General features: G+C 35.9%; 1 protein-coding gene across 2 annotated transcripts in view; it reads right to left on the bottom strand.

Moving 5' to 3' along the window:
* Positions 1-21002, bottom strand: part of SOX6 (SRY-box transcription factor 6) — a 220119-nt gene that overhangs the window by 186513 nt on the left and 12604 nt on the right. For both annotated transcript variants that reach the window (XM_029085874.1, XM_010171617.1), the window contains exon 2: positions 19987-20197. In XM_029085874.1, the coding sequence (XP_028941707.1) occupies positions 19987-20197 (211 nt within the window). The remainder of the gene's footprint in view (positions 1-19986; positions 20198-21002) is intronic.

Below are 21002 nucleotides of genomic sequence, written 5' to 3'. Positions count from 1 at the left end.
CCCTACTTTTCCATCAATTGACAGTCCCACAAAAGAACAGCTACTGCTCCTATCCTTTCCATGCCTCAGAGCACAGGCTTTGTAAAAGAACGATCCTGTATTGAGAATATTCCTTACTCTCTCTGTGATATATATATAAAAAAAAGACAAAACTTTCTAAAATTTAAAAGTGCAGCAGAAAATTTAAACTTAATACAAATTAAATGAATCCTAGAGCCCATGCTACCGGTTTCAAACCAGTAAATCAAGTATGCTTAATGTCAGCAACCGATAAAGCAGAAACACATGCTCTGCTTCACTAATGGCATAAAGAACATTCTCTGATTGCCGTTTGGTTGAAGCCAAATGTTTATTGGTTAAAACAAGATTTATTTTAGAAATATTAATTTTCAATAGCATGAAAACTGATTTATTTTCTACTAAAATCTATGAGATTACTTTTAGTTTAAAAAGACTTCCATAATGGTTTCTGCACAAGACCTATCAAATGATATTTCTTGGCCCATAACAGTCATCTATCCTTTCTCCTGGCTAAGAAACCTTCCTACAGTATATTACAGTGCGATATGTGAGCTACTGTGTTCGACGTTACAGCTTATTTTATCAGGCCATACATGTTCGCTACAGCTACTAAGTGGTACATTCCCCTGGAACAAATAGATCAGTGTTTTCCTTGATTCTGTATTTTCTTTGTTTCAAAAGAATACTAGATGCTAAGGTAATGAAATATCAAACATTCAATATGGAGGCTCCTAAGCTTCAATTTTTCTCACACATTTACACCAAGAATCAAGGAGTTAGATTTTCCAGAAAGTTCAACTCTCTTTCAAGCACTCAAAAGATCCGAACAATTTCTCTGGTGTGTTCCTGCTCAGCACTCAAGAGTTTTAATGAACGAAACATTTTTTTTATCTGACTAAATAAGAGCTGTTTAACACTAGGGCCATTTGAAAATCTGGTCCAGTGTTGGTATCTCAGAATGACAGGAAGTCCAACTAGCGTCTTTAATATAACCATTTGTTGCATTTGGGGCATAACACTGCACTAGCTAAGCAAGAACTGCAAGGTCTGTCCCATAAATTGTAAATTTTACTTTTTCAGATTGTGACCAATGTAATTTTAAGAAACCACATAATTTCAGTGTCTCAGAAATCAAAGTAAAAAAACGGCTTCATGAAAGGGTCAGCTGAAAGCATGCAGCATGCAGTGCCTGACAAAAGATTAAAATGCAATCACAAGTGAAGAAGTCACAACTTGAAAGAAATCATGCATTCTTGAAAACATACTTAATACTAATAGATGACATACTTTTACTTGAATTTGGATCATCTGTCCTCATGACTCGTTATGTATTTGAGTGTGTCAATTATATCATAAATAATTTATATCATTACAATGTTCTATGGTTTAATACATTTAAAACTGTTTTAGACAGAGGAGGGTCTTGCACGTCTCATACACCTCAACAGACCAGGATACTAAGTGAAACTAAACCTTCTTATTAATAAGTATTAATACTTTTTCATATAAATAATGGAATTCAAAAGATATCAAACCATAGTGCAGAATCAAGTAAGCGCTAGAGTCTCCAGTTTACAGGCAAGTAGAAAGGTTAACATTTTTGCCCAAACTCAAAGCAAGTCACTGCAATCATGTTTCTCTCCAGATTCTGAGCCAACTCCTGGAATACAACAGAAAGCCTACCAAAACCAGAGCTTGTAGGAAACATTCTCTTAACATACAGCAAGATCACAAACACTGAAAGGCTGGTTGACATTTTCAAAGCTGCAATGGGAATTTGGATGCCGCCAATTCTCATTAACTTTAATGGGAACTGGGCATCCAAATCTCTTAGGCAGTTTTGCAAATCCCACCACAAATGACCATTTAGGTGGTAAGCATTAAAGGGTATTGCCTGCCAGGCACCTTTATCTTAGCAAGCTACGTAAAGGAAGCTCCATTGTTTTCTTCCTTGTAGCATAGTATGTGAGCTAAATGAAGTTTCTCACTCCTGGCTTACACAGAAGCAATTTTTCCTGCCACTTGCAAGATACGATTCAACCAGTTCCTTTAAACTATCACTAAGAAAGACAGGACAAAGAAAACGCATAGGAAAACAATCACTGTTGAGAGATAAAAAGTAAATTCACTGTAAGTTGGTGAGCATTTCTGAGCAGATACTCCTGAAATACATGGGCTTTTTGTTTCACTTTTAACAGAAATATTTGGCATTATTAAAGTGCTATATTTCTCACCTATTCATCTTTTACTTTCTATATGCCCATCTTTCTGACTAACACCTTGGCATTCAAACAAGTACCATGCTCAAAAATAAAAAAAAATAAAACCTGTATAAATGACAGAGTGTTCAACCATGAACACATTGTCTTTTATGAATATTATAATCACAGAATCAATAAGCCTACAAAGAAAAAACAGGACACAAAATGTGTTTTGTCATTTCTGACGAAGTTATAAAAACAACAGACATTCAATATGCCAAGTGTTCTTCAATCCTTCATAATCATAGCCTTATTGAAGTGAGGACAAAAAGGGTCTAATTGCATAGGAGCAATCTCAATGTAATAGGTTATACACCCAGGCACTGCTGCACAATACAACAAAAACAACGTTCCCTGTGTATAGCAGAATGTCATCTCTCATTTTCAGGCAATTACCTTCTTTCTTGTCAACAGTTTTAATAACCTCCATCATCTCTAAAAGACTTTTGCTTCAGTTAAATAATTTTCAGCTTTTTAATATGCAAATGTGCTTGTTCATATGCATGGGTGAAGTGGCGCTGCTACTTGAAATGTGTCAGTACATTGTGGAGCACCTGCACCTCGGGGAAGCTTGATTTAATTGACACCTAATACTATTCATTATTCCACTTAGTGAGCAACTCCTATTAGTCACCTGTAGGTTTTCCTATAAGCAGTGCTTTGGCCACCAATGAAAATATGAATATTTCTATAAATAGAATGGCCATATTTAGTAAAGGGGGTTCACTACTGGTGAGTCTGGAAGATCATCTCATTGGGAATATTAGGATTCTCGCCCCCCCATTCCTCCCCAAAACTTTTCTTGACTATAATGGAAGTCAAGAGTAACTCCTATTTAAAAAATATTTCATCTGTGTTAAGCACTGATATCTTAATTCTACAACTGTCTTAAATGAGCATTGGTGAAGTCTGCAAGAGAACAGGGAAAAGGAATCAAGCTGGGTGGTTTTTATTAAGGTAGCTACTGTTTCCTTAAAGTGCCATCCGAGTTGGATGATTCCAATGTCTGCTTTACATGATCTGATTGTAATCACTGCCTGTGCAAAGAAATGCAGAATATGTGTTATTAACTAAATATTCTTTTAATAAATATTTACCTTTATAGTTTGGTTCAACCTTATCCAGCTAATAGCCAATTTTACTCAATTGTGAAGAATGTGCAGCAAAGATCTTTAAATTGCCACATGAAATAATTACGTTGACTATGGGATTCTCTGTCTTTACTGATATGAATGTGATAAATATATGCTATAAATGGATACAGTTTAAAACTGTCATTGTTCTTTTATTGCTGTATTACAACTCAGGCACAGTGCACCGTATGTGCTGAGTTGATGATATCAGAGTTGTTTCTTTACCACATGGTCTGTAACCTTATTGTTCAGGCCACATTTCTTTCCAGCATTAATGCATTTGTTAGTCCCAGAAGGCTTAAACTACAGATGTTTAACATCCTGCTTATGGACAGATCATCTGGAATATGAACTGAGAAATCTATACGACTTACTAGTATATGTTATGAGTGTAACAGAGATTTAATAGTCTGTTCAAACTAGATTAGTGAAACTGTTTCTTACAAAAACGCAAGTTCTTAAAATAGACGCATGTAAAAATGAAAATTAAGACATTCTTTTGACTAAAATATGATTTTTATCAGAAGAATTTGCCACTAATTAATGCTGTTTACATAATAGTGCATGTAACATTAATTACAGCTTTCAGAATGTTAACTGCAAACCTTTTTTTTTTTCCTTTTTTTTTTTTTTTTTCCTGTGAGCAGATTTACCAGTGTGGTAGAAATCAGAGCTCTTTTGAGGGCTTTTCTGCAGTCTATTCAAAGTGATCATAAATCAAGTCTAGAATTCAAAGACAGTTAAGGACATAGGCAGTAAAAAAGAGTGAGTAATGCTAACCCAGAACTCCAATCATTTTTAAAGTAAGTGGGGAGAACACTGGTCAACTAGGCGATTGTTGGTATCCCCCAAAATGTAATCTCCAAGCTGAAGAATGGCAGCTGGCAGAACAGCTGGTGAATAGGATTAATGTCAGAAGAAAGAAATAAAACTCAACATATGTCCAAGCCTGCGGTGCTGGGACTGAGCATGATTGTACCCCGACGGATACCATGTGTACAGCTGGAAAGTGCCACTGTGCCATGCTTCTCTACCCCACAAGGTCATTTCTAAGAAGTATAGCTAATATCTGAACTGAACTTTTCCTTGAGAACTCTGACTGATTAAGAAATGAACAAACAAGCTTCATCGTGCAAATATTTTGGACTATTTTAACCCATTCTAGATGTTTTTTTATAATACAATCCACTAAAAAAGCAGATTAGTATTAAAACTGACAGATTGCACTAATGTAAATATAATTTTAAAGCTATTTAAACCTTTTAATCTCATCTCATTCAGATTTCCACATTCAAGGTTCAAATAAGAACTAAAACCACAAGTTTAATAAAATAAATAATTTCATTTCATAGTACTTACATATTTTAATGAAAATAAATTTTAATAAACAGCATGCATAGCTAGAATATGCTTAAGAAATTTGGAAAATGACAAAAAAAATGACACTAGCATTAATTCATATTTATATTTTGAAATGTTAGCTCGTAAGGATATTTCAGCTCATGTTTTAGCATGCTCCTATTTTTTTACTGTAACAGGGCAGTTGTTGGAATTGGATATAGTGAAGAACATTAAACAAATAAAAATTCCTAACTCATGAGGAAGGCCCAAGTATTTTTAGAAGTTTGAAAAGAAGAAATTCTGTTCAGTCTCCATTTTTCTACTAGTAGCTTTAAACAGACCCTATCAGCAAGGTTCATATATGATCAGATTCTACACTGCAGTTGTACGCAGTCAGAAAGAGCACAAAGAGTTAATGTAACCAGTTCTGTGCCTAATGACATTCTCAATATGGTGATTTTGAGTGCCTTTTACTTTTGATAAGGAATAGTAAAAAAAACCAAAATACAGTACCAAATCCAGGTTAGTTTTTAAAATACTGGTTTCAGCTATGTCCACTTGAACTTAGAAATATCTGTTTGATGAAAATGCAAAAATTATTGAAGTGACAAATCACACCTCTACCTCAAACCAGCCTTGTCTCCCTTTCTCTTTTTTTCTTTCTTTTCTCTTTTCCTTTGCTTTTTGTTGTCTTTTTCTGTTCTTTCCTTTTTTTTTTTTTTTTCTTTTTTTTTCTTTTTTTTCATTTCTGGCACCACATCAGGAAACATGCAGTGGAATAATACCCCACACACTCTTACCAGAGGAAAAGACACGTGCATCTCAAAGGATGCAAGCACGCAATGCTACCTTGGTGCCGTAAAATGGAATATCCAACTGGTGGTCCATCTGTCAGCTGCAAGACAGCAACAGGTAACCAGAGGCAATATTTTATTGCTCATATTAAGCTGACTTCACTAAGGAGGGTAACTGTATTGTTTTACACTTAGAGAAAATAATCAAGAAGTGGCAAGTAACCTTAGTGACTTGTTCAGTTTAGAACTACATTTTTCTGACTCATAGAAAGATCCTGCTTCATATTTTAATGATGGAAATCCTCTACAGTAAGAGATGTAGAAGACCTACAAAAAGCAGTACAGATGAGAGACTTGAGTTTGAAATTGGGGAATGTCAGTGGCCACAACTGTTACTGCCTTGTAGACAGTGTAATTACAAACAAAATTTCCACTGAAACCTCCAACCTTCTTTTATTTATCAGATGTTTAGGTAATGCTCACATAATTTGAGATACAATGGTATGTTACAGACAAAACTAGAAGACTTCTATTGTTTAAACAGATTTTATCCTGATATAACTCCATTAGTGGCCTAATTTTATATGAGCTACAGTAGTATGAACAGATATAGTTTGCATCAAAGAACTTTCTTATGTGTGTTCATGCTCTTAAGAAAGACATTTCACAATTTATGTTCCATTATTTATTTTAAATATCATTATAGCCTATTCTTCACATTTATTTGAAAATACCTACTCATTTTCCATTTATGTGGAAACACCCATTTTTACCAAGTTCTCCTACCCCTTTTTCAAAAGAAAGTCAATGAGGAAAGTAGAAAAATAATTTTATACAGTGATAGTAAAAGTATAATGCTTATTACATTCTCATGCCCTGATGACTGACTCCTTCAGGAGGAAAATGTTGAGAAGTTTTAATTTCTCAGCACAGACCTATCTGCATTTCTAACAAAGGTAAAACTCTAGAGAATGATTTTGAGCTTTCCTTGAAGAAAGACTCATGTGTTAAGGTGTAATGTAAGGTGTAATGTCTAATCAAGATAGCAAATTTTAGATATTTTTCATCACATAAAATTATTCCATACTATTTTAAGATAGTCTTGATTCTAAGTAAAAATCTCCAGCAGCACTCATCTAATATCATTATATACTGGCAAAAATGTTTTTGTTTGCACTCACATAAAAGGGAAAGAAAAGCACACTGCTTATTAATATGTACTGAATTGTTTAAAAGGATTTTTAAGATACAAGTTAAAAGAATTTCATAATTTCAATTTCTCCTTTTCATTTAATAGTAGACATTCATTAGGACCCACACACTGTAATAAATTATAATAATTTCAAACAAGAATTAAATTACTAGGTACCTAGTGAAAGAGCCATTTTTTCTTAGGTACCCTGTAATCTAACTGTCAGATTTAAAATCTATTCCCAATCAACTCTTCACAACATTCACATTTATTCATCTATGCTAAATTAATAAAAGGTGTGAATAATACTGACAAAATTGATCATTATTGTTCATGGAGATTTAGAAAATTATAAGGTAATCTAAAATATAAAAGGAATTGAGGGGAACTATTAGTGTTCTTATAAATAAATTCATCCTTTGCTATATTTTTTTAAAATCAGGAAAAATCTTCAACAAGAATGTATTTAGATTGACTAGTAAGGCTATTTAAAAAATTGCACATTTCAGAATAGAACTACTTTTTTATTGCAAAAACTACTACAAGTTAATGGTGACCCGAATGCAACATGAGAGTTCACCCAAAATGTTAAAAAATAATGCCGAAATACCCAAAATGCTACCCAATGTCAGACTGAACACAAATTTTTGGTAGGTTGATCCTGACATATGCTGAGCACCTTCCACAAGGCCCTGAGTGAGCTCAGGTGACATGGAAGTAAATGCCAATTGAGATCACTCGGAATCTCCTGGAATCCAGATCTGACCGAGTACGGCAACTCTGCAAAAGAGGGTGAGCATCCCTCCCCTTCAGCTGCGTACTCCGACATAAAACGGGACAGCATTCTCCAAGGACTTAAAGATGTTACACAATCATCTTTCCTTATATGCAGACTGATCAGCAATCAGAAGTAACCACTGGATATTATTACTGCTCTACATAAAACCCAAGACAATGTCCGTGTTAGACCATCCCGTTCTCTGCACATTTGCAGTAATTCCTACCATCTAACCTCACTGACCCTCTCCCCCCTAACAGGGATCCCTACAGATAAAGTAAAGCATGTCAACATCTGTTCCCATTCACACCGATTTTAATTTACAAAAAGAGCTTTGCTATTTTCAGAACAGGCTCCAGCGCACAATGACAGATTTAAGGCCTCTAATGGGGTTGCATTTTGAGTGTGTCAGCGTTTCATACTCACCAGGACTTGATTCTAAGGGGCTGCACCAAAGGAAGCTGCAGGGGGTTATGGAGCCACAGCGAGGGTGTTCTCCTCACTGCTGTGCTATTTGCCTCTACACCAGCCGACAAAGTTGTGATGTCCTTAACAAACCTCTGGGTTTGCTGCTTTGACCAGAAAGCAGAGATCCAGAGCACAGACAACAGGATTCCTTCTCTTCCCAGTTTCATTCTGTGCATTCCTTCTACTACCACACACCTTTCTGAAACTCAGCATCTATTACTAGGGGCACCTTTTCCAAACTGCTTTCTCGTGACGTAGCTCTGTTCTTACTGACTTTTGAACCCACTGATTTTTGTGAAAGCAAAGCTAGGGCAAAGCTCTGTGTGGGTTTTTTTGTTTTGTTTGGGGTTTTTTTGGTGTTTTTTTGTTGTTTTTTTTTTAAACCACAGTCTTTGGTCTCTCCTGCTCTGCCATTCTGCCATATTACAAATTTCACAATAACTAACCATCATTTTTCTGAAGTTCTTTCACTTGGAATTTATTTATAGATCACCCTTGTAAATTTAAAGAGCTTCCTCATCCTACTAAAAAGTTTCAGAGCGTACAGACTGGGTGGATCACAACTGTACTAAAACAATTCACAGAGTTTCAGGGAATTCACAGTGACTCAAAATAATTTTTTCCATCTCCTCCAGAGGGTTTAGTTGGTTTTTTTTAAGATATACAATATGAAGAACAACTTGGAGAAACAATGCACAAGTTGTGTTGTAATCACATAACAGCTAAGACATGAGCAGCTGAGCAGAAGGAAGATGGGCAGTGGAATGCCGTGCAGTAATCAGCACTGTTGACTAATCAGAATTTGAGACACTAGAAGGTAATAAGGGTATTATAAAGAATGGCTTATTGAAGGAGCAGCTGTTTATGTGAAGCTCACTGTTTAAATGAGTTCCACTAGATTGCCATGGTATGTTTTGGTAAAAATGTTTTACTCCAAAAAAAAAGAAAAAAAAAAAAGAAAAAAAAAGAAAGAAAAAAAAAGATACTATATTAGGAAGAACAAGCACAAGGAAGAAATATCTGGGTATCATGACCGCAAGTACATTGATAGAAGCAGTTATCTAGGTACTGGGGAGCTCTAAAAATTGACATAAATTCAGTGGCCCTGGAAGTTACAAAAGAATATTCATTACTTAGGCAAAGCCTAAATGTCATCTTTGTTAGCCTCCACCAGTGAGTGTTGTTGCCATGGGCACAAGAACTGAGGTGGTTATGAAGGGTAATAGACAAAGAGGAAAAAACCAAGGGAAAGTATAACTAAAAACAACTACAGAGCCATTTTGAGACATTTATATTTGCACCCGCAGCCAATCAACACAATAAATAAATTCAACCTAATTTATAAAACAAGCCAATTTTAATATTCCTCCACATAAACACAGTAATAAAATAGTGCTATGATCTCAACTAGGAAAATCTAATTAAATAATGTAAAAAGACCAAAAATAGAAAAAATATTCAAAATTGCACCAGTGAGAGCAACAACTGACCATACTTCTCAGACAATAATCATGTTGTTCAAATCTAAGTGCCATAGCTTTGTCTAACAGTTTTTTGTTTGCTTGTTTGTTTTCAGAAACCAACTTACAGTTTTGTTTTTAAAAATATCTTTGAACTGTTGGGAGCAGGAAGGAGACTGCCTAATAGTAGTGGAAATTTATCATAATCCATTATTTAAAATATTCTACTTTGAACAGCGAGGACTTGGTAATATTTAAAAGCAGTCAGCAAGCAGTGGAAACTCTGGTATCTTTTGTAACAGTTCACATGTCAAACTGGCAAAGTGCCCACAGTGTACGGCAGAAAAATCTATTTAATGTCTGCCCCACAAGGCGACATGAGGCTTGATTGGCAGAAAGCAGAGAGTGGCTTTTGATCATGTGTCCTAACAAGCAGTTCCAGCTCCTGTCTCTTCGGCTGAACGGCTCCACATTACCTATTCAAACAGAAGTGACAGGCCACTGCACTACTCTTTGGCTCTAGTCTCACGCAGTGGGAGCTATGCTGGAGACAGAGCCACTGATTAAATATATCACTTTTTCAAGACAAGCAGGTTGTCTGAATCAAAGTTGGACAGAAAGACTCAACATTATTAAAAGAGGATATAAAACTGGAGTTGAGTGATGTTAGGCCAGTTTGTACAGCCTCAGGGATTCACAGACTGACAAGGGGAATAAGGAACAGCAGAACTCATAAAGCAGGGTCAGAAATTAGCTGTGACACCTTGGCCATTTTCCCATCACTTCAGGGCCACTGTGTTTCAAATCCTGTAGTCTCTTTTTGGCTTTTTTTTTTTTTTTTTTTTTTTTTTTAATGATTTACTGTGCGTAGAGAAGGAGGGGGGGTTAAAACCATTAACTACCACAAGTTGCAAATTGCAATTTTACAATAAAAGATAAAATATTGGCCCTGTTTTACCACCTAATATACAGTGTTTTCTAATTAGATTAGGGCTTTTTCCTTGTATTCTCATCAGCCAAATTATTGTCATCAAATAATTTGTTGATACAGCACTAGCTGCTCTTGCTCTAAGGAATAACTGAAAGCTGGGGAAAATGACTGAATAGAGATGCTTATTACATTGCCTTGTTAGTTCATTAACAAATTGGTTTGATTTTTGAGGTTATATGTCTGGCCACTGTCTGTTATCTGATACACAGACAGGCAACAGGCGTGGTACGTTGTCTAGTCATTTTATCACAGAAACAACAGATACACTGAAACTTGGAGGAATCAACGCTCCAACTAAATTTTAATTACAAGGATAACTGCAGATATAACAAAACCTATAAATAAAGCTGCAAGAACTGCATTTAAACAGCTAAAACCACAAACAGTCCACAGAGGAAACTGAAGCAAAGGAAGGTTATTTTACTTAGTGAGGCATGTGCAAGCCAGATCTATAAAATTATTTCTGAGCTAGTCAAAGTTATGTAAAAAATGTTGAAATTATGATACAAAATATAGACAGATTTTTTCAGAGTAATCCCATTGAAATTAATAGAATCACCTCAGGAATAAACTTGACTCAATATTTATTTTTCACTATGGCAAGTTCTTCCGACATTTTAGCAAACCTCTGCCCAATATGTTAGTTTTTGTTTCACTGTAAATATTTAAAAGTAATCTGCTTGTTACATATTTAAGATATGATAAGGACTGTAAAGACCTACAGTGAAAACCAGAGCTGATTTAAACATTGAAAATGCAGGTACATTTGAAGATAGAGTAGAAAGAGCTGAACACTGTCATCATGCGTATCCCTTAACACATACAGCACAGCTATAAATGCAGACAGAATTCAGATTTAAGGTGGTGCTAGACTAAGAAGAAATTCGGTACAGAGCTCTCAATGGTTTCGGTGACACTGCAGGCGCTCTAGACTGTAGTGTTCAGAGCTCCTCCAGATGGGTGAAAGAGCCTGCTTGCCTCAATGTTTTCAAACAAATAAAAGACAGAAGAGTATTCAAGATGGATTTTTTAGGTTCAGTGAAGATCATGATTCACCATAGAAGGTGATGTCGCATCAAGTTCTTTAAGAAATGTGAGCAGGCAGCAGTGCATTATAGCTTCATGTCGAAATATGGCAAATGGTTATGTAAAGCATTAAGTAAAACACTTAACACAAAGGAAGATGAAAATAAACAGGCATTCATACACAGGGCACTGTGCCCAGGAACTTTGGGCACCTATGTAAGTAAAACTAAAAATATAATATGATTAATAAAAGAAAGCAGCTATTAGATACATTCCAAAATGCTAGGCTGTACAACAAGACATTTTGGCACGGCTTTGCTAATTGGCAGCCCATGTTAAAGACCAGGACTGTGGCAAAATGGGTGCTGCTAGTCAGGACGGAGCAAAGATAACCCTGTAGATGTTTACACAGTGCTTGCCCTCATAACTATATTTAACAAGGGCTATTGCTCTTTCATTAATATCACAATCTGAACCCTACAGAAACACCAATTCTTTATGTTCTTAAAGTAACACAGAATAGGGAGGATTTTGACACATTAACAACTATTAACTCTTGCTTCATTTTGGAGCTCAATGTGCCAATGAGTGAATAAAGAAGCAGCCTGGCTACAAACGTGAATTAGGATTCATCACAGTCCAAAATACACTCACGAAGCACACAAACATGTCGTTCAGAACACTGAATGATGTTTTGTTCCTGGTTGTCACTTTGCTCTCATCAGCCATGCACTAGGAAGTGAGAGCACATGCCCAGGGCTAAAACTCAAATTGTACAGATGGAGAGGACTCAGGCAGGGCTTGAGCATACTCCTGTTGAAGTTCATGATACAGCCCTTCTTGGCTTTAAAGATACTACACTAGTGCAGAACTACAGGCCATAAATAAACCACATTTCAGACCACACCTGGGGTGCTGTGACCAGTGCGAGAAAGACATAGGCATACTGGGCCCTACAGCAATGGGCCACAAGACAGCCAATGGATGGGAGCATCTCTCATATGAAGAGGGGCTGAGAGAGCCGTGAGCGTTTAGCCTGAAAAAGAGCAGGCTCCAGGGTATAATGTATCAGCATCTGATGGCAGAAGTAAAGAAGACAGACCCACAATCTTCCTAGTGGTGCCCAGTGATGGGCCCAAAGGTAAAAGGTCCATATGGAAATACAGGAAATTCGCTTGAAACATATTAAAAACCCTTTCTTATTGTAAGGATGACCAACACTAAACAGGTTGTGGAGTTTCAGTCCTTAGAGATACTCAAAAACTGACGGGACACGTCCCTGTGCAACCTGTTTTAGGCAATCCTGCTCTGAGTGGGGGAACTGGACTGCACGATCGCAAGCAGTGCCTTCCCACCTCACCTGCTCTTTAGATTCTCTGGCTCTATGGAACTGACAGTAAACTTAGTGGGGCAGAACATGGATATATTGTCACTGAAATAAACACAGTAAGGCTCTCATGTATTGGCTGATATACTTGAAAGAAGAAAGCTGCTTTTAATTATGACATCCTAAATTTTCCAATACTGAACTGAGCAGCTCTTTGTAAAACGGACAAATTCAAAATCCAGTTACCTCCTTCACATTATAAAACACTCTAGAAGATTTCAAAATTTTTTAAGCTCACATTCTTCCCATTAAAAACTTCAGGGAAAATCAAATGTCTACAAAATACTTAAATAAAGTAGCATTTTAAATTGAAACAATGAACTAGCTTTTTTTTTTTTCCTAACTCTTACTTGTATTTAATAATGCACAGAAGTAACATTGACATTGAATGGATTCAGCCTCCTTAACATAATATTTATTCGGGGTTAATTAGCATTGTTGAAGTCTAATCTTAATAATTGTTTGTTGTTTCCACTGGAGGCAGGTTTCCCTCACGAAAGAAGTGGCATCTTGGAGTTTCAGACTAAAACACAGAGGTGAGAGTAGCTGCTCTCTCCGTTAGATGAACAGTTCAGCCCAAGCATGTAGCTGCCTCGTGCAGCCAGGCAGCAAAAGCCTCTGTCTCTCTTGTGGCAACCAAATAAAGTTGTCAAAATTATTTTTAAGTAATGATAAGGTATCTAAACCAAATACTGTATAGAAAAATAAGGAATATATCAGCATTTAAAATGTATATGCTGCTGAGCATTTTTACTGTCATTTCTTTAAGAAAAGCAGATCTAATTAGCTGTATTTCCAAAGTGCGTACCTAGCATTTTTATTATGTATTATAACATTTTGCTTAGAGTTGACATTTTTATTCTGACAAGCACTGTCTGGAGAGCTCTCAATAAATAATACATTTACAATTTTCAGTAAATAAGCACTGGACACAAATCGTTATCCTTACTTACAGCTGCCCCGCTCTAATAGTGCTTTTACAAGTAAGGTGACTATTCAGTCTAATGCAATACTCTCAGTGCTGGAAAGACATTTTCATTCATTACCCCAGTCACAAGCACTTAAAGCACTTTTAGGCCCTGTTGCAAAATGAATGGCAAAGCAAATAAGACCAACTAAAACTAAAGTTCATCTCCAAAGAAATCTGAGGTCATTCACCCTACAGAACTTGGAAAATACAATAGCAAACAAGATCAGCCACATTCGAGCCTTATCTTTCCCCCCTACATTTATATTTACATCAGCAATTTTAGGAAGGGAAGTATTGCAGTCTAGTCCCTACTGTTAACCTGATGACTACAAAATGTATTTCAGTTCCCATTTTAAAGCATGATCTGATCATAACATTGTTTGTGTCACAGTACATCAGAAACCAATGAAATCTGAATTTATTTGTCTGTTGCCAAGATCATGCAACTGAAGCAACTCTGCATATTCTTACAGCTATTTACTCCCATTCTTCACCAGAGAGCCCAGTGTCAGTTGTACCCATTCATACTGAACTTGCATTTCTTACTGTCCTAAGCCATTTAGGAAAACATATATCTCTCCTCTACCTTGATCCGAATTGTCTATTTATTGTGTGGACTTTTGGTCTTCTGTGGTTTTATTTTGGAAGCATATTTGAGCTTAGCAGAAAAATTCCTCAGCCTAGAGTTTCTAACAAAAAGCAAGTAAAACATACGTATTAAATTAACTGTCTACACAACTGATTCTGAATTTGCTTACCAAAAATTATTTCTAAGAAGAAGAAAAGGGAAGCACAATGAGGGTGGTACCTAGAAGATGTGGCAAGATTTTTCAAAGATGATGAAAGGATTTTAAAGGTGGTTTTTTTCACATCCAAAGGGCTTGTTTCTAGCTGAGGGGAACCCCACTACCATTTACAAATTCCATAAGTATCACAAAAAAATAGAACGGTGTTAATTCATTTTTAGCAATTAGTTTGGATAGTTCTACTACCAGATCCCAGTAACATTTTTAAAGCCTTGAAATAGAATAAAATATCTGTAGCGATCAAGAAAACCGGAGAACTAAGAACAGGCTTCTCTAAATGCCAAGTGTATTAGAATAACTGAGGATCACGCCTGCCTTCATCAGTGGAAAGTGTGGATATAGAGCACACCATAAGACAGGTAACTTGAATTAAATCTCAATAAAACTTATGAAAAACATTCAAAAATATTCACTGGCCACAGATGGTCACTAGTTCACTTCTAGACCTAGTCCACAAAAGAGAACTATGTAATGTCCTCAAAGGTTGTGCTTAAAACTATACCAGAAAACAAGTGTACATGCCTGAACTCTGTCTGAAGCTGAAACTCTTCATTTATTTAACACAGTATAGCACACACAGATTCCATTAAAAAAACCCCAACAAACCAAACATAAACAACAACACAACAACAAAAAAACCTGCATAAAATTACAACTAAAATTGCTTACCAGTGTCCAGTTAAAAACACAGTTGAGTATACTGTCCTTACTAGCATGATAGAGAATTTTATAGAGGAAATGTTAATCTATTTTAGGTAAATATAAAAGAAAGCCTTCAATTATTATTAACTAAGGAAGCTGAAGGAAAAAAAATAACAAAACACAAAATCAGAAAAACCACCACTACCAAGTCGTGTAGTAAGATTTTCCCTATTGCATATAAAATGAATAATACATGTGAATCCTTAATTTTTAATTTAGATATCTTTAGACATATCATATATCACTATGAGTTACATATATCCACCCATAGAGAGAGAGTACAAACAGGTGCACATGACAGAGAATAGATGGAAATTTATGAATATACTACTCTTTATATAGATGTTCATTATTCCAACATGCATACATAAAAATCTTTGATCTCTGAATGTTCAACTGTGGTCTTCAAGGAGGAAACAAGAATGGGAAGCAGTTTATAAAAAGCTTGTGCTAGAATTCTGAACTGAGCTTGGTTGAAAAATGATACTGTATACATTGCTCAGAATCAAGGTCAAAAGTGAATTAGGAATCCAGGCCCTGAGTAATGAGGGCTTAGCACTTAGCAGAAATGACATGCCCAGTTTCCAGCACAGAAGTGCCAGCTGACCTGCCAACCTAGCATTCCAGATCTGAAAGGGGGAAATCTGCTCTCCTAGCTACAGACAAGATGTGTACTACTAATTATTGCTCGTAGAGGCTATGATGAAGTACAGTAGGATAGTTGTCTGGAAGCCAATTCTCAGCCTAGAGTTCAGGAAGCCCAGGCAATGTAAATCTGTCTCACCAGAGTATAATATAAGCAATATTCCAAGAGAAAGAGTCTTTTACTGAAGGGGGATAGAAAGGGAAAGAAGCAGTCTGACTATCTAACATAAAATCTTCATTTGAGCTGTAAAGAGATTTAATACTTGATTGTACTGGAGGATACTTCCAAAGAAAAAGGCCAGTAAAACAATCCTTCTGCTCATAGAGAAACTAAAAAGATTAATAGATTGAAGTTATCCAAGAGGCCCTAGAGTCTAGTGTTGTTGATTAAATTAGACACCTGTTCATTTCTGACCTCTTCTGTCTTATAAGAACACATGCCAGCAAAGTCTTTACATACTCAAATTAACTCTAAATGTTTGTAACATTCTTTTTTTTCTTTTTCAGTTACAATTTTCTCATCAATTTTCTCATTTCCTAATCATTACAAATTAAGACACGGGAATGCCTTAACATACAAAGTATGCAAATACTAGATCATGAAGTAAAAAAATATTGTTTAGCCTGTGATGTTTGTAATCTTTGTTCAAATCACAAATAGTGCTATAAATGTACCCAAGGTATATTCAGTCCTGTATGAGGCGCTCACGTTCCCAGTATTAGACACAAGACATGACACTGGCTGGAGCACTATTATTAAAGAGAGATTAAAACAGCTGTACATTATGCTGAAGCACTCGCTCTTTCCTTTACAAACAGACGGTCCTGGATTACAAGCAGCACTTGACCATTTAAATCACTACAACAACCAGATTTAACCAGCTGGGCTATATTCTCTTAGGCAATGCCTGTTGACCTCCTCAGTCACAGCTGCTCAGATGAAATTCTCATTAGACAACTTATTTTCAGAAGCCAAAGGACTCTCATTAAATATATCTATTTAGACATGATAAAGTCTTTCAATATGTATTTCTTTTCCAGTGCTATGAGGTACAGTGGAGACCATAAGTAGTATATACAAGCATAAGAGACACCTAATATCTGGAGGTATACCAAAAAATATTTAAGTATCTGAGAGCAGCAACTCATATTACTCAAATTCAAATGCTATAGATGGACCAGAAAGGTACTATAATAATGTTAAGAGACTTGTTGCTGTACTCGTATGGGGGTTAGAGCAGATGACCAGAATTCTTCAGTTCTTCATTCCACTTCTAACTCTACAATTAACTTGACATATGACCATATGTCAGCCCAATTACTACAGCTGCATCAATGGTCATGGAGCTTCTCCCTATAAAAAATGCTAACGTGTACTACTGCGTTACTCAAAGGAGTGAATCAAGACTTCAAGCCCCACAGATTTTACACAGTAGTATACAGTAGAAATACATATCTTTTCCCCATTACACTCATTAAAGCCATTATATTAGGCTATCTATTTGCTAAATCAGCAGGTGTTTTTCAATTTAAGCAATTTTGTGACAGATCAGGACTTAATACACAAAGGGCTCCTCAATAGCATTGGCTGCATACCATTTTAAGAGGAGAACTCCATAGAAACCTATTTTAAAAGATAGATGTTAGAGACCTTCATGTATGGTACATATGTGATTAGGCTATTAATTAGGTTGTTTAAAAGAGACTGTAAGGTGACAAAATATTTTCATAATCTCAGACCTCATTTCTCCAACTTACTCAGCGCAGAGTCAGTTGCAGCACCCACAGGCACAGCAAAGATCATCAGAGTCTTAAAGTAGTAATTGTTTTTTACAATGTTATTTTATTCAAATCAAACAAGTATGGATAGTTTGCCTCTTTTTAATGCAGAGAAACTTCTGAATGCTGAAGAAAGTATTCAAATGTGTCATAAGAATTTTGGTATTCCTAGTCTAGACAGAAGTTTAAAACCATTGAATTTCCTAAGCGTAACATTCTGAAGAATTTCCAATCTTACTATTAATGATTTTTCCATGTTAGTTTATATGGTACCAGTCAGATGTCCATTAATTATTTTCTGTAAAATGGAAGTGACCTTTTTTGCTACAGAAAATGCTGGATGGATTGAAAAGAACTTAACACGAAGATACAGTCAATTACCTTTGAATTTACAGGCAGACTTTAAAATAGTTTTCCAGTATACTGTGGTCCATAAAAGGCCATTTTATAGATCAGAAATGACCTTTATTTCACAGATGGTGAGAACATACAGCATGGAAGGCTCAGACTCAATAAGAGGGATCTCTCTGCTGTGCACATACCTCTCTTAAATCAACTAGTGTATACTAATACAGAGGAAGTGCAGAAAATTCTTGAGAATTCATACAAAAATAAGCTACAAAATGCTTGAATCCTTACAGTAAGGTACTATGTTTAAACTTTTTGATGCACATTTTTATTAGCACACCATTCTGTATACTCCTGGAAAAGTCTTAGCTGTGGTGTCACTATAATCAACAACAACTTGTATACTCCTGCAGCAAAGTATGAGCCAAGACCTTTGATTAGCATGGAGTGTCGAACGACTGTTACTAAAAAACAACTTTGCCAAAGTAACATTTAAAATAGTTTTCCTAGTCTAACCACCAAATCTAAGAAAGCAATTTTTAAAAGAGTGATCTTTACAGCTGAAAACAGACAGATGGTAGTAAAGAATCTGGGACATTCTCTCTTTAGAGATGTTTCACCAGCTTCAGAAAGGACACCTATAGAACACATTTATCTATGTGCTGGCATTTAACAATTGTGCCAAGAAATTTGAAAGCCTGCTTCCATCCCTACATGATTCTATCCCATATTTAAACATATTATTGTATCAGCATCAATTTTAATTGAAATCTACATTGCTATGTGGAGCCCAAGTGCACTGTTCGAAGTGCATCGTGACCATACCATGAAATTGAGGAGGTAAAATCATTCTGAACTCATTCATATTTCAAAGAAAAAAGGGATCACAAAGTTCTACTGCCTTGTGGTTCTTCTACATTACAAATATTCTTCCTAGGTTATTTTTAATACCACAAAACATCACTGGTAAGACAACTAACAGAATCCACACAGATGCTTCCACACCTGTTTATCTGCTTCAGAGACTCCTGCTCTCACATTTTCCCTGGTTCAAACTCATCTATGAGCTCACAGACCAGAAGATAGTGTTGCAAAAGACTTCATCCTACTTGACATGGGGAGAAATTTTCATAGTGGACCCTGACCATGTGCACAAAGATACTGATAAACTCACTCTCCAATTCTGTTTAGTTCTTATCAAGGCCAAAATCTTAGCAAAGTCAATGTAAATACCTAAATAAAGACTGAATACATAAACTGCCTTACAATTCAAAGATTTGTCCTCATTTTTTTCTCTCTCTCTTTTAACACTTGTAACAATATCTGAGCAGACTGTAAAAAAATTGATTTCTTCAGCTGCAATTCTAGATATATAGGTCAGAACTAGATATTCTTTACAGTTAAAACTGTTTCCCATTCTCCTAGCCACAGATGCTGGGTCATTAAGGTGATGAAAGATGAGAATTTCTAAGGCAAAATAAACCAGCTCATGTTTTATTCATTCCTATTGTTTAAAATAAACATTTGTCATTCAAAAGAAAAAGAACAAATACCACTGAAGAATATCTCTCACAACTCTACAACCAGTTAAGAATTCATCATAACCTTTCAAGTAAGAGTTGAGTTTTCACGTAAACTGACATTATTGCCTTTACTCACAGACAACCAGCACAATTTAGAAAGTTTTAAAAAACTGGCATATTTGTCTAAAATCTCTAATGGATCTCAAACTACCATTGCCATGGTAACCTGTGAATAACTTTATCCTAGCCTTTGCCAATTATGCAATTTTCTGGCTCTTGATACCCAACACATTCTTTATACCATAAAAATTGTAGGGTTTGGGGGTGGGGAAAATATATATCTGTCTTGTCCAACACATACCCTCTTGCTCAGTCCTGGTCATTTCCTCTAGTTTCTTCTGCTTCAGTGTGTCCACCACATCTGCAAGGCTTCCTTTGCGGCGTTCTGGTGTTCCAAAATTAACACTGGTCATTAGCTCGCTGCGGTCACGACCTCCTTCGTCGGGCTTGTTTGGTGAGGTAGAGGTATTTCGGAAGGAATATAGGGAACATAACTTATTACTCTCTGACTCCTGCAAAGAAACAATAAAATGTGAAAACACAGGCTATTCTCTTAGATCAGAAGGATATCAAACAGGTAGAAGTTGAAAGCATTATATATTACTCTGTAATACTAATGTGCCAAAATGAGCATTATGATTTGAATTTCTCAGTTTCAGTGCTCGATAGGGGCTCTTTTTTTTAAGTCTGGGTCTCTCCATGCCTGAGATACTCCTCATCAAGGATTTTCCTTGTCAGAAACAAGCCACTTCAACACTTTTTTTCAATGAATGCGTTAAGCTTTCACAATTTTCTTTAGTTCCTTAAGTAAGGGCAGTACATGTAACATTGAGAGATAAAATACAGGCAAGGACAAATTATTCCTGGATAGATCCTCAGCTAATGGAAAACAACAGAACTTTAAAACTGGAAAAAAAACTGGGCCAATGATGAATGGGGAGCAAGTAATCTACTTCACAGTTAAACAAAGCTTATGGTATGTTTCTACCCAAGCTCATTCACTGCCCTTTAAATTCAGCCCTTTTCTTAAAGAAGGAAGGTTGTAATGCTTCTAATATACAAAAGGAGATGTTATGTTCCAGGCTAAAGTAGACAAGAACGAGCAAGGAAATGAGTTTATGGCAGAACAAGTAATGTATGCTGATACATAGGTATTGAGACTACATGTATGACACAAGCTGTTCTATATAGACAAAAACACAGAAAGTGAAGTAAAAACGGTTCATCTTCCTTGTCAACAGATAACACATAATATCTGAGCAGTAAGAAACCCAGCAAGGATGATTTTCTGAGCCCCATTTTTTCTGAAATCAGAAA

The sequence above is a fragment of the Antrostomus carolinensis genome, unplaced genomic scaffold (genome assembly GCF_000700745.2).
Source record: "Antrostomus carolinensis isolate BGI_N321 unplaced genomic scaffold, ASM70074v2 scaffold5577, whole genome shotgun sequence".
NCBI lineage: Eukaryota > Metazoa > Chordata > Aves > Caprimulgiformes > Caprimulgidae > Antrostomus > Antrostomus carolinensis.
The sequence above is the reverse complement of the archived record's forward strand: the minus strand, read 5'-3'. Positions and strand labels throughout refer to the sequence as shown.